This window comes from Thermobia domestica, chromosome 12 (assembly GCF_964235325.1).
Source record: "Thermobia domestica chromosome 12, izTheDome1.hap1.1, whole genome shotgun sequence".
Classification (NCBI taxonomy): Eukaryota; Metazoa; Arthropoda; class Insecta; order Zygentoma; family Lepismatidae; genus Thermobia; species Thermobia domestica.
The window spans coordinates 124,397,504-124,423,290 of NC_137465.1; the positions used below are offsets into that span (position 1 = coordinate 124,397,504).

General features: G+C 35.6%; 1 protein-coding gene across 1 annotated transcript in view; it reads left to right on the forward strand.

The window, feature by feature from the left end:
* The window catches only part of LOC145666618 (acetylcholine receptor subunit alpha-L1-like), a 574,605-nt gene that overhangs the window by 376,509 nt on the left and 172,309 nt on the right, over window positions 1–25,787 (forward strand). The window contains exon 3 of the mRNA XM_081734056.1: window positions 15,187–15,296. Coding sequence (XP_081590182.1) covers window positions 15,187–15,296 — 110 coding nt within the window. The remainder of the gene's footprint in view (window positions 1–15,186; window positions 15,297–25,787) is intronic.

The following is a 25,787-nucleotide window of genomic DNA, read 5'->3' on the forward strand; positions in this document are numbered from 1 at the left end:
CATTCTCCGCGGAAACAGCTACGAGAACTTGAACCAGTTCTCACAATTAATAATTCAACTCCAAGAATGCCAACTCGAAGACGAGAAGCTAAAGAACTAACACCTACAGAACACATTGCTTTGGTGAATAAAAGAAGGATTTCTATAACTACAGAACCACAAATCAAAGAGCGCAGAAAAGAAGTTTGTGACCACTGGTTTCATGAGGACCACGAAAGTCAAAAGTGGATATATTGTCAGAGTGGCCGCAAGTGATACCACACTGAATGTGTTGGAGTTTAGCTGAATTAAGTTAAAATTGTTTGTGTCAAATGTGTGTAATAAAACTTGGAAATATTTGGTATTTTTTTTAATAGTGACCAGTTGAAAAATATTTTCTTTCTGTCATAAAAAGAAATATTACTAACAAGTAGCTATTGTTTTGCAGTAGTCTTGTTTATTAGATGTTATTATTACTTTGTTTCGCTCGTTATACGCATTAGAGCAAGCAACACATATACAATACATGCTCTTGTTTTATAACTTAGATTGAAAATATCGCCATCCTGTACTTTGAGATGCATTTAATGCTCAGAAAAGAATGTGCCCATATTGTCCAATGAATTACTCATTTTACCCCTACAAATTGGGGTAATATGGGTCTTAGAATAGTTGCGTTTAGAACAGAATTACTAAATGCTAAATGTCATGTTTTCATTCACGCGATGAGTGATGAAAGTTAAAAGTATAAGCTATATATTATTGCTTTTTTTCCTTTCATAAATTAATAAATACTTGCGTTATAACCTTTTTTTTTTTTGTTTAAGGTGTCCATTTCCCCCCGATTTACTCTATCATTATATTCCTTATACTTTTATCAACGAAGTGGAATAGGTATTTTTTTCAAATGAATATTGATTTTCACTATCAATGGTTAAGTGTGATCATGTGACGTTGGAAAATGTACCCTATATGCGGGGCAGGTTGGCCAACCTACTAAAACTTTACAGGGGCAAGTGTTCCAACTACTTCACATTCTAAAACACAAGTAATAATCGTTGCTTTTACTGAAAATGTACCTTTTGTTTATTCCTTGGACAGTATACAGAAGTGAGATTATGGAAGACCTAATCAACAAGTTAACAAAAGCCATTATTGTCTGAATCACAATGAAGGCAAAAAAATACATCTCCCTTTGTACAGTTTTTGTGTGCCCAGTTGTTGCATTTTGTGCACCTCACCTACTTTTCGTTTGCCTGAGAGTTGGAGAAAGGATCAAAGCAATAAATGCATAAACAATCTTCATCACCTTCATCACTCAAATTAAAGTATTTTATTAGACTTAGATGTTTAAAAAACCCTCCCCTGGCTGCGTGCCTGGTCAAGTGCTACAAGTCAGACCAACCACCAACACCAAAACGACCAGAACATATCTCAGAATTATGGGCTATTTATGGGCTAATTAGTTGCTCTAATCCCAATTTTTGGGCTCCTACTGTTTAGCGGGAAATCGGATTCAAAGTGGGCGAGTCCAGCTTGATATCAAGCTAGAACCCCCATATGGTTAGAATGGTCCGATCGAAAAAAATCAAACACCAGAATTATGGGCTATTTATGGGCTAATTAGTTTCTCTAATCCCAATTTTTGGGCTCCTAATATTTAGCGGGAAATTGGATTCAAAGTGGGCGAGTCTAACTTGATATCAAACTACAACCCCCCATATGGTTAGAATGGTCCGATCGAAAAAATACAAACGCCAGAATTATGGGCTATTTATGGGCTAATTTGTTTCTCTAATCCCAATTTTTGGGCTCCTACTGTTTAGCGGGAAATCGGATTCAAAGTGGGCGAGTCCAGTTTGATATCAAACTAGAACCTCCCATTCGGTTACGGTTAGAATGATCCGATCGAAAAAATTCAAACTCCAGAATTATGGTCTGTTTATGGACTACTTATTTGCTCTAATCCCAATTTTTGAGCTCCTATTGTTTAGTGGGAAATCGAATTTAAAATGGTCGAGTCTAAATTGATATCAAGCTAGATCCCCCAATATGGTTACGGTTAGAATGGTCCGATCGAAAAAATTCAAACGCCAGAATTAAGACTGTTTATGGGCTAATTAGTTGTTCTGATCCCAATTTTTGGGCTCCTACTGTTTATCGGGAAATCGGATTCAAAATGGGAGAGTCCAACTTGATATCAAGCTAGAATCCCCAATACGGTTAAAATGGTCCAATCGAAAAAATTCAAACGGCAGAATTATCGGCTATTTATGGGCTAATTAGTTGTTCTAATCACAATTTTTGGCTCCTACTGTTTTGTCGGGAAATCGGATTCAAAATGGGCGAGTGCAGTTTGATATCAAGCAAGAACCCTCCATACGGTTAAAATCGTCCGATCGAAAAAATTCAAACGCCTGAATTATGAACTATTTATGGGCTAAATAGTTGCTCTAATCTCAATTTTGGGCTCCTACTGTTTAACGTGAAATCGGATTCAAAATGGGCGAGTCTAACTTGATATCAAGCTAGAATCCCTCATATGGTTACGGTTAGAATGGTCCGATTAGAAACGTTCAAGTTCCAGAATTATGAGCTATTTATGGGCTAATTAGTTGCTTTAATTCCAATTTTTGGGCTCCTACTTTTTAGTGGGAAATCGGATTCAAAATGGTCCAGTGCATCTTGATATCAAGCTAGAACCCCCTATACGGTTAAAATGGTCCGATCAAAAAAATCAAACGCTAGAATTATGGGCTATGTATGGGCTAATTAGTTGCTCTAATCCCAATTTTTGGGCTCCTACCTTTTAATGGGAAATCGGAATCAAATTCTGCGAGTCTAGCTTGACATCAAGTAAAAACTCTTCATAAGGTTAGACATCTCGAATCGAAGAAAATCAAATGTCAGAAATATGGGCTATTCATGTTCTAATTGATGTTGTAATTCCGAGTTTGGGGCTGCTACGTTTTAGCAGGAATTCCTTATCAAATTGTGAGATTTGGCTTAACTTCTTGCTATAAACCTAGGGCTATAACACTCCGATCAAAAGAATTAAAACGTCGGAATTATGGGTTATTTGTATTGCTAAATTGTTACTCTAATGTCGAGTTTTTTCTTCTATCGTTAGCAAGAAATCTCAAGCAAGATTGGTATTGATTTTTAGATAATTTGGGATGATACTTTCAAAGTTGCAATGAGAAAACATCGATGTTTATTAACTGAAAATTGATTTATTTGCACTCTCCGCAAATGTAAATCTATATCTCTACTAGTAAATCCATGAATTCTTTTTTCACGTGTTTATGTTCATTATGTTTTGAAGTAAATAGTGTATATATAGAATTTATATAGTGAAATATCATTACTTTTTAAATCAATTTTTTTCTAAGGAAATGCCTCTTCGCCGTTGCTGGGGCCCGCAGTGGCACAGTGGTAGAGCGTTTACCTCTTGTGCGTGTGATTCCTGGTTCGATCCCTGATTCGCGCCAATTGATCCTTGTGGTTGATAAACACCATGTACTTGGGTTTTATCTGCATTCTACCGCTGTGCCATTGCGGGTCCCAGCAACGATGAAGAGGCATTTCCTATAAACTAAAAAAATATTAAAAAAACAATATGATATTTCACCATATAAATTCTATATATACACTACTTGCTTCCAAACATACTGAAAATATAAACGTGAAAAGACATTCCATAAATTTACTAGTAGAGATATATATTTGCATTCGCGGAGAATGCAAAAAAATCAATTTTCAGTTAATAGATATCGACGTTTTCTCACTGCAACTTTGCAACTATCATCCCACGTTATCTAGAAATCAATACCAATCTTGCATGAGATTTCTTGCGAACGATAGAAGAACTAAAATCGACATCAGAGGAACTAATTAGAAAACAAATAAACCATAATTCCGGCATTTTAATTATTTGATTATTTATAGCACTATCTTTATAGCTAGAAGTTAAGCCAAATCCTACAATTTGATGAAGAACTCCTGCTAAACGGTAGCAGCCCCAAACTCGAAATTAGAGCACCAATTAACCCAAAAATAGCCCATAATTCCGGCGTTTGAGTTTTTTGGATCGGACCATTGTTACCGAATCGGAGGTTCTAGCTTGATGTCAAGCTAGACTCGCCTGTTTTGTTTCCGAATTCCCGCTAAACATTAGGATCCAAGAAATAGAATAACAGCAACACTTTAACCCATAAATAGCACATAATTCTGGCGTTTGAATTTTTTCGATCGGACCATTCTAACCCTAACTACATGGGGGTTCTGGCTTGATATCAAGTTAGACTCGCCATTTTGAATCCGATTTCCCGCTAAACAGTAGGAGCCCAAAAATTGGGATTAAAGCAACTAATTAGCCGATAAATAGCTCATAATTCTGGCGTTTGAATTTTTTCGATCGGACCATTATAACCGTAACCGTATGGGAGGTTCTAACTTGATATCAAGTTAGACTCGCCCATTTTGAATCCAATTTCCCGCTAATCAGTAGGAGCCCAAAAACTGGGATTAAAACAACTAATTAGCCCATTAATAGCCCATAATTCTGGCGTTTGAGTTTTTTCGATCGGACCATTCTAACCATATGGGGGGTTCTAGCTTGATATCAAGTTAGACTCGCCCATTTTAAATCCGATTTCCTACTAAACAATAGGAGCTCAAAAATTGGGATTAGAGCAACTAATTAATCCATAAATAGCCCATTATTCCAGCGTTTGAGTTTTTTCGATGGGACCATTCTAACCATATTGGGGGTTCTAGCTTGATATCAAGCTCGACTCGCCCAATTTGAATCCGATTTCCCGCTAAACAGTAGGAGCCCAAAAATTGGGATTAGAGCAACTAATTCGCCCATAAATAGCCCATAATTTTGGCGTTTAAATTTTTTCGATCGGACCATTCTAACCATGTGGAGGGTTCTAGCTTGATATCAAGCTGGACACGCCCACTTTGAATCCGATTTCCCGCTGAACAGTAGGAGCCCAAAAATTGGGATTAGAGCAACTAATTAGCCCATAAATAGCCCATAATTCTGGCGTTTGAATTTTTTCGATCGGACCATTCTAACCATATGGGGGGTTCTAACTTGTTATCAAGCTGGACTCGCCCACTTTGAATCCGATTTCCCGCTAAACAGTAGGAGCCCAAAAATTGGGATTAGAGCAACTAATTAGCCCATAAATAGCCCATAATTCTGAGATATGTTCCGGTCGTTTTGGTGTTGGTGGTTGGTCTAACTTGACACGCGTGCTACATATTTTGTGCCATACACTGTTATTTCGGAGATTTGTTTACACAGTAGGCCCTACATGCATTTGTTATAGCTCTACTATAATTAGAGAAACTAACTGAGAACGGAAAAGTACGGGAATACGTGCCCAGTATGTTGTTGGTAGACATGCCCCATCACCATGTTTGAACTTCAACATAACCTTGACGAGTAATGGTGTATATTATTTGCAAAACAAACACACCATTACGTAAAGGAAGAACACCATCTTTAGTTCATGCAATGTTAAATCAGTACGTTTAACGCTAGTACATTTATTTTAAGTTTTATTGCAGAACTGATATTTTACTCACCTTCGAAAAAATGATTTCACAAGATCTCCTGAGTATGTCAACACAGCTACTCAACTGAAACTTGCGTAGATGAGGTGCCAAGCACTGCTGCTTCAGCCAGTTCTCCTGCAGGAGCGATCTACTGGATCCTTTCAGAACTAAAGCCAGTTGGAAAACGTGCCCCTATAGAAAACGTGCCCTGGTCTCCCCTATAATACATATGCCAAGTAGTGAGCGAGTGAGGGGTACGTGACCAAGAACACGGCAATAATGTCACGCAAGCAGTGTTGCCATCCCAACACAAACATTTAGTTTTTCAAATAGAACGTATATCATGTTATGCCATTAAAACAATTAGCATAAATGTGAGAGAAAAGAACAAAAGGCAGGTTATAATTTTTGCCGAATAAGGGAGATGTGAGGCTCCAAAATTGATAAGTTATGAGTCCTTACAATGGAACGAAAAAATGTACAACAACAAGACTGCTGAAGGAACAAATATACAGTAGTTAGTAAACCACAGCATACACAGCATCTAGTGACTAACGGGCTTGTCACAGCTCAAGTGTGCGGCTAGGGCGAGAAATGTACGTATTTTGCCATACTATCTATGGCTTTTCTGCGGTATTTATTGTTGTATTATGTTAAAATATTTTGTACCTGTATTTACTGGTAACGTGAATGCAGTGTTTTGCCTTCATAGTTGTCTCACATGCTAACGTTTCCTATACTCTCGACTGACACCTATCACAGATCATTAATCTTTAGGAATCGATTCTGACGAGCCTTCTTGTCAGAGTTTTTACGATTCGTGCTATAGATTTGCTGTACTCTTTTATAGGTGCTACGACGTCGCTTACATGGTTGGTAAGGCATACAGAATTCTATGCAGTGTTGCAACTCCAAAACGATTTATAGCTCTCGGGATCAGGTCGAGATATCGATTCCACACAAACGACATTGGAATTGTTGCCCAACAGGAAGACTTGCTGTTCACATTTCCGCATTATGTAGCATGCGAATTCTTCTTTTCTCTACGGTTACTCTAGCATGTGACTTTTTTTGGGTGAATTCTGTATCAAGCCCGTTAGTCACTGAGTGCTTTGTATGCTGTAGTTTACTCCATATTGTACATTTGTTCCTTCTGCAGTCTTGTTGTCTGTTTTTTTTACATTTATTCTTTTCTCTGTACGGACCCCATAATTTCTCAACTTTAGAGTCTCATATCTCCCTTATTTCGCAACACTAATAATCTATCTTTTGCTTATATTCTTTCACATTTTATACCAATTGTTTTAATGCCATAAAATAGTATACGTTCTGTTTGAAGAACTATAAGTTTGTGTTGGGATGGCAACATTGCTTGTGTGACAGTACTGACGTGTTCTTGCTCACGTGTTCCCTTCCCGTAGGTATCAGGTTACCTGCATAAATTTTTCATTTTCTGCCTTTTTCCGGCGCTTTTGGGGTATAACTCGGCACAGCCTCATCCTGTTATTATTGGTATATGTATTGTACGTAGTAAGTAAACAAGGCATTTCCGCACCGAGTGACTATCACCACGATGATTAGTAATCCATAATTAGCATAGATTAGAACGATTCGCATACGTTAAATGTTAGTTTGTTTCTTTCTATTTCTTTTTTTATACTATTCACACATAGATTCAATAAGTCTCGGCTTATTCCCAGTGGAACGTCGAGCTCTTTCGTGGCTAAGCGGTTAGCGTACACAACTTTGGCGTGGGAGTCCCGGGTTCGATTCCCGGCGAATACCACCTTAATCAGTAGGTCCCGTTTCATATAGCCTAACTTCTGAAAGGGACGTTAAACTTCAAATCAACTCAACTCAACTCAGTGAAACGTCATAGACTCATGAAGCTGAAGATGATCACAAGAAAAGACAGCTCCCTACAGTTGTGCTTTGGCCAAGGTATCGTAATACTGATCATTCATTCTTATAGGTGTCATAAAGCAGAAAAGCTGGATCTATTTGTTTATGATTTATTAGAGATATGGAATACATTAATCATTAAGCTGTAGAGTTTCTAACCTTTCTCAAGTCAGGAGCATTGCAATCTTTAAAATGCAATTGAAAGGTTTGAAAGATAGTTTACTCTCCACTACATTCAGATTTATTTATACCCTCTATTGCATTTCATTGTGATGAAACTGTCAGAATTGAAGATAGAATCAAGCAAGTAATAGATATTCATTTTCTTAAAATCACTTTATTGACAATTGTAGCTTACTTGAGACATCCACCTGTACATCACACTGATAGAAAAGAAAATGTTTACATCGTTAAAGTATAGCACTCACATTGTGTGAAAATTCTGTGAGAATGGTTGTAGTAGTTCTTGTTGCCATATCTATTAGCACAAGTAGTAACCGTTTAGCATGCAAATCTAAATTAGTAACATCATTGTCCTTCAGCGAATCTTCTAACAAATATATGTAGAAAATGTCATTATTAATAGTTGATAGAGAAGAGATAAATCGAAATTGAAGCGTTAATGAGCAAATAGAAGAAGAAATATACATCGAAGCTGTGGAGGTGGATATAAAGATTCACTTAAAGAAGGCTTTATACGTTAAGTTTGATACCAGAATTGGTTATATACCCAGCCTATATCACATAACTGGTGAAAATTTCGATATTGTGTATTTTGATTGAGACAAGATCAAAATTTAATCATAAACTGTGGTGTAACTTGATTAAAATTAGAGAAAAAAGGAAAAAAGATATTAAGAAAGTTAAAAGGAAACGTTTTCCAAGGGACAGATCAGAGTGAACTTATTATCAAAGGATCCTGAAATGGTACACGAACTCGTCCCGAAACGAATCACAATACTGAAGAAGAAAAAGACAGAGCAAAGACATATAGGAACAGCTATCGCGCCTTATCTTGTTGGGACTGTTTTGAATGTGACCGTCCTAATCTTCTTTGCTTACGAAAGAAGAAGAAGTAGAGTGAATTATTTCATGTTCCAATAAATGCTACTAGCCAATTCATGAGTTCTTCTGCGCCACATGCACAGACTAATAGTCATCGCACACACAGTAGCAAATGTCCACAAGTACCCAAAGTTTTTATAAGAAGAACATTCAGAATAATCCACTCTAGTATAACTAATTATTCTAACTCATGTCATTCTTATCACCGAATATCCGGATCGACATCAGGAAATAAAAATTTCATTTAAAATAAAATATATTAATGAGCATGAAATGAAACTATATGTATTCATTATATATTATATATAATTTTACTTCAAATTCCTATTTAAACCAACCTTAAAATGTATTTAATTTGAATTTCCTGTACTTTTATTTTTTTTAAGTAAAAGCAACCTTATCTTAAGCATCTATTATGTTTACTCTTTTATTAAGCAAAAGCTGTTTTAGTTGTTTTTGTTATATTAGAACATATTTTTTTATGATTTCCTCAAATATATGAATTTGTGCATTCCTGGATTACCTCCAGAACTCATTAATCCGAGTAATTGGAGTTTCTCTGTATACAGTTTCTATTAATCAAGTCATTCTCAGCAAATATGTTAGCTGTTATTCTCAGCAAAGAGGCCATCAATCGGCTGACGAATCTTTCATCCGGAAGAACCACTAACAGGGGAAACACTGCGAAGTCGAACAAGCAATAGAACTAATAGTTGTAAGTGTAAGTCAAGAACTTGTAAAGCTACAAAGAACATAATTAAATACTTTGCTTTGTATTTCATAATAGCTACATACTTAGCCAATCAAAACCTAGTCTACTCACCAAGAAACACTCACAACAGAAATTCCATAAGTGCACACCTAGTGCCTGATTTACGTATAAGCTAAGCAAGCTACAGCTTAGTGCCGCACTCTTTTACGGGACCCAAAAAATTTAAAGGAAAAACTGGTTGAGCATATAAAAAATATAAGATAAAAAGAAATAAAATAGAACAGCAGTAGTGTTTTGTCTTCTGTAGGCTCTTATAATGTAATTAATAGGACACCTCCTGCTAGCTGCTCCCTAAAATATCACCAATTTATTTTGATGAAATAGTTATTCTGTCACGTGTAAGTGACTTTAGATATCTATTAGGTCCACAAATTGTCATATAGTATATATTTAACACAAAATACAGAGACAATTTGTCATCAACAGATGACAGCTGGATATATAAAGGCTCCATTACCTTCATTAGCTTACGGCCACATCAAACCCAAATTAGGCTTTGCGTACACCTAAATACATGTTCAATACAGCTATCAAACACATATAGCAATAATCTCATTACACGTCTTAACAACGCCTCAAGTCATATCATATCATGCCATGAATTGATTTTCCCTTCCAGAGAAAGACCTAGCCACTGGCTACTTTGTATTATTTATTTTGTAATTGTTTGAGGAGTACCATCTTGACAGGTTTTAGAATGGCGAGTCGCTCATAGTTTTACAGAGAGTTTCTGCCACAGACAAAGAATACAGAGACGTACCTCTTTCCATATTCACAATTGAAATTCGAATGCGCTGAGCAAATAACAATCAAGTTCGAGTAAAGTCGAGATGAAGTGACACTGTCGTTTCTGTGTGTCTTGAAGCAACAAGCAAAGGAAAGTGCAAGACGGCTGCTTATGAGTCACAGCAGCTGCGAAGGAAAAGACTAGAAGTACACAATAAGTAGACTGGAAATTATAGATGCTGCGCAATAAAGGACCCCGCACTTTTCTTATGGAAAGTGGCTTTCGGCTAATGTTGTTGAAACTTCGCTGGTTGATAGTTCTTAACATGTGGATCAAAAGTCTCAATGGGCACAAAGTAAAAAAATCCACTCCTTCCCCCCAAAAAACCGCCTCCAAGTAGCTGGGGGGGGGGGGGATTGAACTGATTTCAGCATGTAAAACAATTTGTTGTTTTAATCAACTCAACAAGGACCCCAAACAACCACATGTTAGACTATCAAACTACCCCACTTGATACCGCCCTTTGCCCCCCACATATCCCCCCCGCGAATTACCTTACGGATGTTCCATATTACTGTAGTTTATAGTTGCGCGTATGTGTTGAAATACGTACAGTTTTGGTCTCACCGACGATATAATGGGTTTCACGTATCGCTGATTACGAATCTGAGGTGAGAGTTCTAGAATTCAAGATGGAAGATCAATATGGCGGATCAAAAACACGAAACTCCTGAATGTAGCCACAAATAGCTTTTTACTAGGGTATTTTGGGTCATTGCTAAGTACCACATTAGATGCGGCAAACCGAAATGATGAAAATAATGAACAGATAATTGATGAATTATTTTAACACCGTTCAGCATTAAGATATCTGTGGTGGGTTTTGGTAAAGGGCAAGGGTGCAGAATAATTCTACGTGGTGGCTGAAGTATCAAGGAATGTTGCGTACTTAAACAGCGATTTAAAAAACACTCTAGTCTACTACGGTTTGTGGCTTCGACGTTTTTATCCACCATATTGGATCTACAATCTTGAATTCAAGAATTTTGACCTCAGATTCGTAACCAACGACCCAAAATACCCTAGTAAAACGCTATTTGTGGCTACATTCAGGAGTTTCGTGTTTTTGATCCGCCATATTGATCCTCCATCTTGAATTCTAGAACTCTCACCTCAGATTCGTAATCAGCGATACGTGAAACCCATTATATCGTCGGTGAGACCAAAACTGTACGTATTTCAACACATACGCGCAACTATAAACTACAGTAATATGGAACATCCGTAAGGTAATTCGCGGGGGGGACATGTGGGGGGCAAAGGGCGGTATCAAGTGGGGTAGTTTGATAGTCTAACATGTGGTTGTTTGGGGTCCTTGTTGAGTTGATTAAAACAACAAATTGTTTTACATGCTGAAATCAGTTCTTCCCTCCCAGCTACTTGGAGGCGGTTTTTTGGGGGGAAGGAGTGGATTTCGGTCTTTGTGCCCATTGAGACTTTTGATCCACATGTTAAGAACTATCAACCAGCAAAGTTTCAACAACATTAGCCGAAAGCCACTTTCCATAAGAAAAGTGCGGGGTCCTTTGTTTGCTATTAAGATGCCCAAACTGTCTTGTTTTGCGATGAAAACATGAAATAAACATATTTAACTGTGAATTTTATATTTTGTACCTAGCTAGATTTTTCAATACAAGCACCTTTTTTACATCTTTTTCTCAATGTCATTACATATTTGCAATTTTCTAAACTTCTTTTGGCTTCTTTGATACACGTTATTCTTAAAATAATTAAACAAAAAACACTGACCACGTGCGACTTCACGTTAGTTTCGCTTCAGTGCAGTCTCTTTAGGCAAAAACTATAAAATAGAAAGCAAAGAAAGGTGACAACATCAAACTGACCAATCACGGCTATCACCAATTAGTATTGTTGAGTGTTTTTCTACATACAATTACTTACTTAATGACGAAAAATGAAGCCTCACTGAAAAAAGAAAACATGGTACTGTTAAATCTTATCTGTTTATTTATTCATCTTGACTCTGAAACTACTACTTAAATAATACTTTCCTGTCCAGAGTGTAGACTTATTTATTAAAATTTAAATAAGGCGTAACAGTTTCAATAACTTAACGTTTTCTTCATCAGACGTTAAGTTATTGAAACTGTTACGCCGTATTTTTATTTTAATAAACACGCATATACTCTGATTGGAAAGTATTAATTACTTACCTGTTTTAACACTTGATCCGACTTACGCACTTGATTACAATTTTATGTTTTAATAGTTTTCTGGTCTTCTGACTTTAATAATATTGTTCTGGGTCTTCTTTCAAGCAGACAAGTGGATTTTATTTTTTATATATTATTTAAATTATTTTAGTACGTTTAATATGAATTTTCACATTTGGAATTTGTACTTTTTTGAACAATTGTAATCAAACCTTTGTATTCTAAAATATTCTTTAAAATAGTAAATATTGAGTTACGTTAATACACTACCATTGAAACTGGTTAATGTAAGACTCTTCTTTAATATGATTTTAAAAGAAACACTAAAACACTTTTTCTATTGTATAACTCTTATTTTCGTATTTGAGGATTCTTATACGGATGGCTGCCAACGGTAGAACGTTGTCTTTCTCCTGTGTTAATAACCTCCCATTACCCTCACCCTGCCATTTCAAGTTTTGGCAGACTTTACATATTATTTGTATTTTCCTTGTCTATGGTTTCAACAAGATTTGTCGCAAAATTCACACACTAATGCTAACCACAGGTTATGACATTATTCTATCAATACATCCTTAAGCTGTTACACGACTAAAATGAAGGAACATTGCACACATACTCAAAGTACCCTGGCAGTTTCTTTCTCAGAAGACTTCCGTCACTAGTTTTTGCTATAATAAGATATTGGTAATATTGGATATGTATTACTTTTAAAGGCAAAAGAGATGAAAATGACAATACCTGGTAGGACAAACTAATCTTCGGCTATAGTCACACTATTTTTCCAATGTTCAGCTAATGATTTGATTCCAGGGTTAAGTAAATCTATAGTCTGCGATATAAAGAAGTTCCCAACCACAAGTTGCATCGCCTAGTCATGAAAAATGTTTTCTACCAAGAAGATTTTGAGTGTGGAAGAACTTCACACTGAAACTCGTGCAGAAATTGCACCGTCCTTGCAGTAAAATGTAGGTGTTCATTTTCGTGTTATACCGTATGACAACATGTTTGTTAACCGTCCCTGAACTCTTGCAGAGAAGTTTGAGATGCATTTCGTGAAGTTTAACACTGTAACGATTACCAGTGACTGTTTCAGCTCAATGGAGAAAAATGCAATGGATCAATTTCACTATAGAGGACTGTACTAGCAACAACACTTTTTGGAAGTGAAAAAGTATCAGTCCTGGACATTGATCACAATCCAACCGCTATTTTGATCATTTACTATAATCATGCAAAAATAAGTTTTCATCAAAAGTGACAATCCTGTGCACTTTCTGGATATTCAGTACATTCAGAGAATTCTACACGTCGAGACTACCATCCTGATTGTCAGCTGTCAATTTATCCACGGTGTTCTCGACAAGTTTATAAGAACATGTTGCTAGTCGGAAGCTTATTTCGGATGTTGTCACAGGCAGAACATATCAGAAACTATCTTCGTATGATGTGGGCATTCACCACGTTTGATCCAAATGCACTGCTAATATTATTAGTAGTTAGATGTGCAGAACGTTTAAACTTATAAGGGAAAATCACTTGCAATTGTGTGTTCTCCATGGTACAATTTCACCCAATCCTGTTCAACAACGCATTGTGTACTTATAGCAACACAACACTGACTGACTAGACATCCCAGTCTTTTTCTGAATGTCTACGGCGTTTGTGATGACTGACCTCAGTCCACTTATTAATTCCCTAGACAACATTCACTTGGATGAATGTTAGAAATTTTAACTCTTAAAGATGGGGATGGAAAATATTCTACAGCTACATATTTCTTCTGAACTATTGGATATAAAACTACTAAATCCGGTATGTAGGAATTGTGTTGCATATCATATTGTTATTTCATTTACTTGCACAAATACTGAAATTTTTACTCCAAAAAGATGGAGTAAGAATTCAGTATGCAGTGGACATGAAAATATTTTTTGAAAATTGTTGGACACCATGACAGAAAATTAGAAGAAAAAGGACCTTTTTCTCCGAACTTTTCGGAATAAACGCATAATATTTGTTATGTGGGGCTTTTTAGTGTACAGAATATGGCCATCATATTTATTTGTATGAAGTCATGAAATTCTACTCTGAAAAGTCTAGGAAAGTGCGAATTCAACAATTATTAATTGTTTCTTTCAAAATGATGTGCATGAGAGAATAAAATGTCATTAAAAGAGCTTTCAGAGACACGTATATCAGAATATGTATTTCTCCGAATTCAATATCACAGATCCAGATGAGGTAAATATTTTCAAGCTCCTGAATTGAGGCTCTAATTTTGGTGAGATGTTCTCGGAACTCTAGGGAACTTAGACTCCCGTGACTGAGTTTGTCAAGCTTATCAAAATCTCGTATAGTTTTTTTTATTACCATAAACAACGTATCAAGAATTAAATTTTATGATACATTAAGTATGGTTCATACATGGAGACCTAAAAGTATCATGCATTGTGTAATTAAAGTCTATAATATGTCTAATTTCTGAACATTCAGATATAAACATAATTATTTCACTATCATACTATACACAAACTATTGTCAAATTATTATACTTTTCTCCCTGAAAAACACCAAGTAATTTCGTTAGAGTTTCTCACATATTTCAATAATGGATATATGCGTTAAAGACATATTATCACATCTCAACTAGTTATTTCACCTTTAAATACGAAAACGAAATTTTTAATTGAAAGGGGTATTTTGGAATTAATGCTTGTAATGTTTATTTACGCTGTCTGTGACATCTAGAAACAAACTTCCATGTCTAGATGTCAAGCTATAATTTTGTCCTTTCGATAAATACTTCATATTTTGGTATTCATAAAATTTTACACATTTTACATAAAACATTATACTTTCAGTACGCATTTATAAAATAAGCAATTAAATTAACATGTATCCAGTTTTCTCCTAACACATTCTTATGTTTATAGGAATGGCAAGATCACAAATTCGAGTGGGATCCTGCGGAATATGGTGGAGTGACGGAGTTGTATGTCCCATCCGAACACATATGGTTGCCTGACATTGTTCTCTATAACAAGTAAGTAATAGTTGATACTTTATAAATAATATTCTATGATTTTACACGAGACCTGATCTATTAATTTTGATTTTCTATGCTACTAGTAAATGTTTCACTTATTGCCATTTTGTCAATTCTGAATTACCGTATTTGTCGTTAATTCCGCCTGAATTAGTATTAGTTTAAAAATGAATAGAATTGCATACTTAGAATTTTAGACGAGTGATGTTACAGAAATATAGGTTATCTTCAACGCAAGATGCCACATTTATTTGTCTATTAACAGTTAGTTAGAATAATTAGGATTCAGCGATTATAATAATAAAAAGAATATTTGATTATTTTAAATTTGTTAGAATAATTAGGATTCAGCGATTATAATAATAAAAAGAATATTTGATTATTTTAAACTTGTATGTATCCACACTGTAATGTGTACAGACTTGTAAAAAAAAGGACTGATTACTCACCTCTATGAAGCACTGTACTCTTGCACATAGTCAGAATTAAATTAGATAAGTGTGAGGTTTACTTAACCAATTGCGTCCTTTATTTAGAGCCAAAATAGTTGCTAGAATATGGTTTATAGTTGCTAGAATATGGTTTTTAAAGCAAGATGAATGTCCAGGACAGGACTATACATCATTTTATGTTTCTGCAGCTAATTTGTACTATATTATTTGTCCTAAAATGTGTCCAATATATTTATTCTTGGACTTACTTTTTCTGTAATAAGTCCTTAAAATGTTCCCGCATTTGGTGCGTGAGGCTCGATTTCCGGTGGGAACACTCGGTCGAAAAAGTGTAACAGCTTTTTCAGGCCAGCCATCTTGATTGATGTTTTTTTCTGTTTTTCCCTTATTCACACCAGGCAAATGCCGGGATGGTACCTACCATAATTATTCCAGGCCTCTTTCTTCTTTCCCCAATCCTTTCTTCCTTCCCTTTCATCGGATAGTGTGCTCGTCGAGCGACATCATCCCTCATATATGTGACGGACTAAATGGCCTTAGATGCGGGAAAAATCTAATTCCTAAATCCCCTAAATAAGTCCTTAAAACGTATAGTATGGTACCTACCACATTAATAAAATACTGTTTTCTACTGACCACTGACTTCGAGGACAGTGAGGTAAGAATATATGACTAACAGGGAGTTTTGGTATAAGAAGGTTTGTTTTAATGGTATAAGTAGGGCAGGAAATAAGTAATTATAGAACTTCGACCTATCTCTCATTAGGTAGGATAGTCAGGAGTTTATAGGAGAGAATACGAGGTAAGGGAATAAGATAAACATATATTAGAAGGCAGAAATGTAGGCGGGATTTTTTCGGGGGGTTCCAAACTCAATATGAGGGTATTTTGAATTAAAATTCCTAAAATTGCCCCTAAAATTAGTCTAAATTCACACAAAAGTTGAAATTTTTGGGGAGGTCCGGACTTCAAGGACCCACACCCTGCGTACGTTCCTGTTAGCAAGGTACTCATAGTTACGAAATCCACGAGTGTTCTACCTGCAAAACCATGACCACGCTCTTTTGCTTATCCTCTTTGCTTCTTCTTAACGCCAGACTACCTACCTTGTTCTCCTCTCCTCGTGATTTACTGCGAATTTGAGCACCAAACTATGACGTTACAGAACATCCGATAGGAAATGCGTAACATTGAAATAAAAACCATGTACTGAGCTTAGAAAGCAATGTGAATTTCTACTGGATGTTCTTAAGTGCTTTTCCAATCAGGAAATTTGAGAATTTGTATGGACATAAACACTCCACACCCACATGTACTCGTAAACTGACAATGCTGACTTATAAGTCATATTGTCAGCGCTGTTCTTTGTATTACCTTCTTCACAAAATTCTATCAAGTCGTTTAGATTCTACCAAAAAAGAAAGAACTTGTCTACCTTACATAATTCACGTATTGCATAATCAAACACTTCATCCTGTTGCGTCTGTTAATATTCAAGTTCAATCCTTTCTAATGAAATAAATAACGTAGAAGTACGAAGTAAGTCAACAATTTCAAAGACTTATAAGTACAGGACATTCATTCATTCAACAGTATTTCTGCAACCACCAACCTTCCTTTTTACCGTCACCAACTGTCGAAAATATATTAAAATCCAGCAGTATTTTCTTTAAAGTACTTTTGCATTGAAATGTGAAGCCAAGAACAGGAGGAGGACTGCTATTTTCTAATATTATTTGTTACCCAAGGACTGGGAGTTCCTTCAGAAACATTGGCAACGCAGTTCTATGCAGGTAGCATATTTCTCAGTGAAAACTTTTACAACGATTAGACTATTTCTTTCTTCTACGCTACCATCTAACCCATCCTAATTAAGCTCAAAACATTATACGAGGTGGTGTAGCTATATCCACCAAACCTTCTGTATCATCTATGATATAGCGAACAATTTCCTTATCGCTTTTCGACCTACTTAAACCTTAGCTTTCGAACATATATACCCGAAGCAGACATCAACTAGCATTCTCTCACAGCAGCTCGAAAACACCGATTTCTAAATTTTCTTCAAACCACACATAGTTTGTTCCTGCAGCTACCACATCCTACACGTCCGGAAAGTGGCACTAGTCCTGACGTTGCAATTATCCCTAACAGTCTGCTGCCTCTTACTACTATTGACGTTCTTGGTTTTCGTGGATAGTGACCATCCACCAATACTTCTCTATGTTACTCCACCCTTGAAAGGCAACACGTTTACATAATCGTCTGCGCCCAAGCATAGTTTTTGTAAAGCTCGTTGTGACCAGAACAGCACATTTTATTATTGAACATCTTCCAGATACCGTCTTTACTCTAATCACAGTAGAATCTCTTGAGGATTTTTCACCCACTCCTACTGACTTACTGTCTCGAGCTACAGATCATGTAGTGCCAAAATGTGTCCATCAATCATCCAGACTTAATTTACAAGCTCACGCCCATGCTTTTCTTCACCGCTGACATGAATATTTAACAGAATTGTGACACACATATGACAAACATTTTATTCTTCTACAAATCCAATATCAACGTCAGATTAAGACTCCATCATAGACTGCAAATGTCTTGACTGGTGAATCTCTTGTAATCTCTTACGTCATGAAATAATCCAACTAAATTCTGAAATCAATTTAAGCATCTCACTTTTCAAAATCAAGCCCCATAGTACCCTGTAGAAATTGAAGGCCAGCTACCAACAACCAATGCAGAAAAGGCGACTTCTTTGCTGACGATCTGAAGTAAATATTTACTCTGTATTCTGTTCACTCACTCTTCAGATAATCATATTTTCAAGATTGTTCTCTTATGTAACTATCACTTTAGTCTGCTTTCGACTACTAGCTTGACACTACACTCTAGGTTACTGCTTCCATCACATCCGATGGCATTACTACTGCTGCTTTCTAACACCGATACAACACTACTCTAGAAGAGGATTATATTACATATCACCGGCTTCTTCGTGCATCTCGAGCGTTTCTGTTTCTTCTTCTTTTATTTTACACCATAATTTTATCGACGGTCAATTTATCAACCCAATAGAAATTTGCAATAATTACTTTCTTTCTAAAACCTCGCAAAGATCCGATCTGCTGCATAATCTGATCATTCTATAGCTTTGCAAGACACAAGGACTCATCTTAGTGAAACGTTTCCATAACCACCTACAAGCAGAGAAGACTCTACCAACCACTCGAGCTGGATTCTTCCCGTCCTATAGTACAGCTGATAAGTTACAGACTTCCTACTCTTCTCGTTAACAATTTTACCAAACGTATGCCTTCAGTATTGATCTTATTTGACATTTTGAAAGTCTTGCACACTTTGCCACGAAGATTTAACATTCATACCGAAGCAACTTCTTCCATTTATTTACGTAGATTCTAATTTTCTTCATTAGCGAAAGGTTTTCATTCAGATCAGAATGGTACAATCTCACTATTTTCAACTCCGCGCAGAGGTACAGCAAGGTTTTGCACTTTCCCTCTACTATACACCCTCTACGTCGGTGTTATGTTTCAGCCTCAGCCTCTATTATATGCAGTATAGATTGCCGAAGGTAGTGATTACTTTGCTAATGAATATTTTGTTGGCCATATTAATCAACTCCTAAATACTATATGCATAAATAAAACTAGGATATGTGTTACAAAATTAAGAAAAATGTATTGCAGTTACTATAACCGTAATATTTACACAAAGTATTTAGATGTTCTATTTTTATGTAAAGCATAAATAAATTCTTACACATTTTTTAAAAAGATTAATACCTAGAAGTATTATTTCTCAAAGTTTATATTGAATCAATATTATAAAAGATAAATAGAATATGTGTAATAGTGCACATCTGTTGATATTAATAAGTAAATTATTAATCAAACGAAAACGATACGTATCTTAAAACTTCAAAAATGTAGCATGATGACGAACTGCTAATCCACTTTCGCGTTTTAAATATTTATGCAAAAACTTTGCGAAACAAACTTTGTTTGCAAGTTGCCAGGAGTTTCTGAATGATTTACTAAGGATTCTCTGCATCAAGTTTGATCTTTTACCCTTCGTGAGACTGCAACTGATATAAATATATTAGCACTTCAAATTCTCAAGCGGAAATCGATCTGGAATGCTTACGTAGAGAAACCCTTCGAATGTAATGGAACGGCGTTCTTTCAATATGCAATTTATTCGAGAACACGTGCATAAGAAAAGAATGTTTAAGAAATTTTTCAGAAGTTTATAGTCACTAAATTGCATACGCATAGTACGAGATAAATAATCTTTCGAAGTTAGTTCAAAGTGGGTCTGCACTCTACAGTTTTTGTACAAAGATGAATACTTAAATAGTTTGTTGATTATATTGATTGGAGTTTATGTTTCACTTTTGTGATCTACAAGCTAAACGGAAAGAAAAAAGGAAGTTACGATAATAAAACAATTAACGAAATAACAAATAAACATCCTTGTCCTAAGTGCTATGGTAAGAAAGTTTAGTTATTATTTCGCAAAGTTTAGTTGTTGAAATGCATGTTGATTTCTTTTACTGATATTATTTAAAACAAAATGGCGACTCAATATGTCCAAGAAGTTTTTAAATTCGTCATTAATTCAACACTTTTACTAATTACTTTTTCCAACTTGAACACTTATTATATTAAACATATAAGGAGTTGGGTTTAGCAAAAATCTTTCATCTATTTACCATGTCCTTCCGTCCGCTCGTCCGAATGACAAAATATCTCAAGAAATGCCTAATTAATCATAACCAAATCTGGTCATAATAAACAGGGTCAAAAGTATGTATCGAGTTTGTTTTTAGACCAGATACTCAAATTGGAAGTGTAGAAATTTATCATTTCCGGTTCTAATGCTGTTCGCTGTAGAGTGAAACGGTAATACATATAGAGATGCGGTTTTCTGCAATCGATTAAGGGTCCAAAAATATTGTACATTTTTTCTCCATCCTTAGCGCTCTGCAAATGCCCAAAGTGATTGAAATACACTGCAACTTCTGGTTTCAATTTTGATTTGAGTTAGAACGGAAACGATAATAGATGGCGAAGGATGAGAAGCGGCTTTTCGCAATCGTTTTAGCGTTCTAAGAAAAGGTATTATGTTCTCTCTTAACACTCTGTTCAAACTGGAAGCGGCACAAATCAATCATTTTTAGCATTAACATTGATCGCCATAGAACGAAAACCGTTGTAGATAGCAAGGATGGAGTATCTGTAATCATTTCAGTGTTCCAAATACATAATCTATTTTCACTCTAATCTGTCTATTAAAACCGAAAGTGGCAGAAGTTTTACCATTGTGCGCCATAGAATAAGAATCTTTGTCATCCTACGGAGACAATAAGCTTCATTTGTTTATTTGTTTGTTTATTAGTTGAATATATCTTTACAACACAAAGTCTATGACATATATTTTAAGAAAGTTTCCCAGGATTGAGTATAGCCCGCTCCCCCCAGTGATTTTTAACGAATCATTCTAGTTCATAATAAATCGGAATCGCATGTTATAAAGATTTAAGATGTAAATCTTGTGGTAAGGAAGCTTTAGCATAAGTAGTAGTAGTAGTAGTAGTATTAGTAGTAGTAGCAGTAGTAGTAGTAGTAGTAGTTAGTAGCAATAGTAGTGGTAGTTAGTAGCAATAATAGTAGTAGTAGTAGGAACGGGTTAGAAGCCCCGCAGGGGTTGGTTGGGTTCTGTTCTCGATATAAGAAGAAGAAGAAGAAGTAGTAGTAGTGGTAGTAGTAGGAGGAGGAGTAGCAGCAGCAGCAGCAGCAGCACTAGTAGTAGTAGTGACGCTTCCAGTTCCGGTGACAAAGAACTGGGGAGAGCGGGCTATACACAAGCCGGTTCCCAAATTCCAGTAGGTTCAGCTGGATTTTTTTTTTTTTTTTTTTTTTACAGTAAAGTCGATAGTGTTAACAAAACAAGATGTTAGAAATGTCCATAGAGCCCACTGTTTCTTTTGGCTCCTAAAATTTGATGTAAAATGACTGGGAGTGCTTAAATATACGTAGTCGCGAAGAAGAGAGGAGAAACATTCAATTAATGATGAAGTGTTAGATAAGTAAATAAACTTTAATAGGGCCGAGCTACATTAGATACAGGTATACTGTATGTTGTTTATATAAATGGCTCCAATACTACATCCATAAATATTTTGGCAAGTCATGTTCATCTGTAAAGAACAAACTAGTGACAGAATAATCAACGAAGTATTGATCTTGTTACCATGGATTGAGATCCTAACAACCGTAGGCCACCATATGTTGAAGTGTTTTAAGAGAAATAGGTAGGCACATTAGAATGGCTTAAACATACATATAAAATAAGATGATTATAATCTACTTTTTATGTTTTAAACATTAGATCCATCGTTTTCGTTTTTGTTCATGGATAATCAAGATATACAGACAATTGTCAAAACAATGGAAACCCTATTAGGTATAACATTCGTGAGATGGTAACGTTCATAACACACATTTGTGTATGTTACTGGTGTGTTGGATGATGTCGAGCAGTGTACGAGGTAGTGAAGTATGGATTCTTGAGTGTAATAGGTCAGGTGCTGGTGATACAAAATGGGAGACTTTGGTTTCCAAACGGAGAAATTATAAATTTAATGTTAGTTGGAGCAAAACTATTTGAGACTGATAAAGGTATTTCGTAAATCAAGAGAAATAGTGTGCCAGATAACGACAGAATTGTAAGATATCATCACAGAAGAGGGATAGTGAAAAAGAAAAAAAGCCTAGGAGAGAGGAATCGCCAAAAATTGAAGAAGTTGTCATGGAGATAATGTGGTACAACTATCGCAAAGTTAATGTGAGACACAAATCGCAGAGATAATGTGGTAAAATTCTCGCAATAGATGGTATAACTGTAGCAGTTAATACGGTACAACAGTCGGGGAGCTAATGTGGTACAACTGTCGCAGTTAAAGTGCTAAAACTGTTCCAGAGTTAAAGCGGTAGAACTGACACCAGAACCTAACCGCACTGGAACTTTCTTGATGCCTCTAAAAAATACCACACTGAAAAAATCAGTGTTTGAACATGATTTGGACTATTCGAGACTGTTATTTAGAAACGACGTTTGGTCATGGTTCAACGAGTCCAAAAATACTCTAAAGTGTTATGTCAGTGAACAAAAATGTCTAGAATATTTACTAAAATAGTGATTAATTGAAACTGGGCTACGAGTGTTCAAAATGTGTCCAATGAATACACAGGCAGAAATGACGGCAAGTCTTTACTTTAGGCAAGGCAGTGACAATAACCGATTCATCTGAACCGGTTCCCGTAGGTACAGTTACAGTTCCCAAGAACGAAAGACAGAAAACAACATGCCCTGCGGGGCTCTAACCCTCCTTCACTCGCTAACTCTCGCTCGGCAATACTATATGAATTAGGATCAGCAACAACATTAGTGAGAAAATATCTATGTGAATAAGGAACAGCAAATAATCAGTGACAACCTGTGAATAATACAGTAACAGAATATCACTGCCTTGCTCAAAGTTAAGACTTTTAAACAGTGTTAACACATTTTACATAATACCACTTGCACATTTACAAGCTGTTTGTACCTGTGTACTCATTGGACACAAAAAGTTAGGTACATTTCGAACATTTAGAATAGTTTCCATTAGACATTGTTAGGATGCAATATATACATATTTTCTTAACTGGTAGAATCTTGTGAATAATTTTGAACATATTAAATAATAACAAAAGTCATTTGAAAAAGTATCTAAGCACTTATTCATTTATTTATTGTTGCTCCATGCCCTAAAGCTGCAGCAGAACACAAATTGAGCTTGTCATATAAAGCGCGGACTCTTGATAGTTGAAAGAAAGTAGTATTGAATTGTCCGATAAGCTACATTTCCTTTTGTTTGCATCAGCATACAAGGATCATGTACGAAGAACACCAACAGTCGTATATTATGGGGCCCAGCTCCTTACTGTTAAACATGATGACGTCTTTGCGCTAGTGTGAACACCAATTTCACTTTCCTCATTGGACCTATTAGTATAATCAAAGAAAAAATACTGCCAGTGATTACGCAAACAATTTTGATGAGCAAGTGCATCCTATGATATAAATAGTATTTCCTAATAATAACACAGTTTCAACGTTCCAAATAGTTAGACATGCTGAAGCATAGTTTGACGAATCTGCTCTGGCCCGCAAGATTTCTTGACTTCGACGTTATTGAACATCTATAATCGGTTTTAGATCAGAATGCTCGGTGCAGATTTCGTCCTCAATCATCGTTGATGTAAATGAATGCTGCACTCTGTATGAAGAATGATCCACTACGCTCTGGAAAAGATTCATAAATAAAATGTCTAAATCCTGTGACAAATAGAAGCTGTACTATATCAACCTAAATGTGATCCAATGTCATAATGAGCAATTGGTTGATTCGTTGATTTGGATTTTAACGCCTTGTTAAACACCTTACATATGAGACTAGGCCTACATGTAAACATGTTGTCCGAACGGCACGAGCTCCCACCAGAAATCCAACCCGTCTCCTGTACCGCCATAGTTCCCAGGTTAATTGCATTCTATTAATCTGTATATTAAAGATAGTAGATTTTCTTTAGAATCATAGGTCTAATTCTCGCCTTTAAGTTTATCGAAATATTCAGATTAAGAAAATATTTATCAAAACATTAATGGCAGACAAGTAATAGACTGCTTCATGGCAGCATACTACATTGAATGTAAGTCTTCATGTTCAGAATTCTTCATCACAGTCTTACTTTTAAAAAGTGTATTCACCTTTAAAAAATATCAAGAAATGTCTTTTTCATACGTTTGTTTCAAATACCATTATTAATACGTCGTATATTATTAAAAAGCCTTTAAAAGAGAAGTCGTGTTTTTTCTGAACAACATTAGTCTTTGAAAAAAATGCTCATTATATAAATTTATGAGATTACACATTTTATGATAAAAGAAATTACGGTTTCTGAGAACTAGGGATCTGTGGTTTGGATAAGTTCATGGGCTTCTTCCCTTTGTTTAATGTATCATCGGATTTGTGGTTTAATTGTTCTGCACACCATATTATAAAACAGATTATTGCAAAACCCAAAGATTAATATGTACATATTTTCTTTGAGTAACTTTATAGTGTGCAAAGGTGCTTTTTAGAATAGTAAAGTAATCAATATTTTCGACGTACTTTTTCTTTATTATTATATGCTATTAATCATCTCAGCGTTTTTCGTATTAATATTTTGTTTTAGGAATGAAGAATAACATGACAATACTAACCAAATTTAAAATATTTCATTAAATAGTAATATATGAGATGAGTAGCGTTACACAAACCATTTCCATTTTCATTACATTGAATCCTGTTATATTTAGTAGATTATTTAAATTCCCGTTTGAACTATTATTTCTTAGACTTACATTTAACCTTTATTCTTTTTATATTTGACAAGGAGTACAGTGAACCATAAGTGCTATTGCATTGTGATAGTCCTCGCTATTATTTGGTATGTTCAATGCACAAGGAAGTCAAGTTCACTTTTGATCATTTTGAACATATTTCATCTTGAATATCACTATCTAAAGAACTCTCATAATCGTACAAACTCCAATGTCTCTTCTTTAGATAGCTTTGATAATTAGACCTGATTTCCTTTTGTTCTCTGGACGCCCCATTTCTTTAAATAACAAATTCACCATTTAAAGGAATGGCAACTAGACGCAGTAACCAATTCTTTTGATGTTGTGACCATTTTGCGTTTTTAAGGTAGTGATCGTTTAAAGAAGTATCCGTTCAATGTTTTTTTTAATGACATATCTGTTTGTTTGCCGGTATGAGCGGTTGGGTTGAAGAAGTTATTTACTATTTCTTCTGCAGGTAAGAGCATGTCACAAAATGGTCGTTTGTTTAGACAATATGATCGTTTCGAGTTTTAGACGACTCTTTCAGGGAATATACTACAGAGAGTTTTAAGTG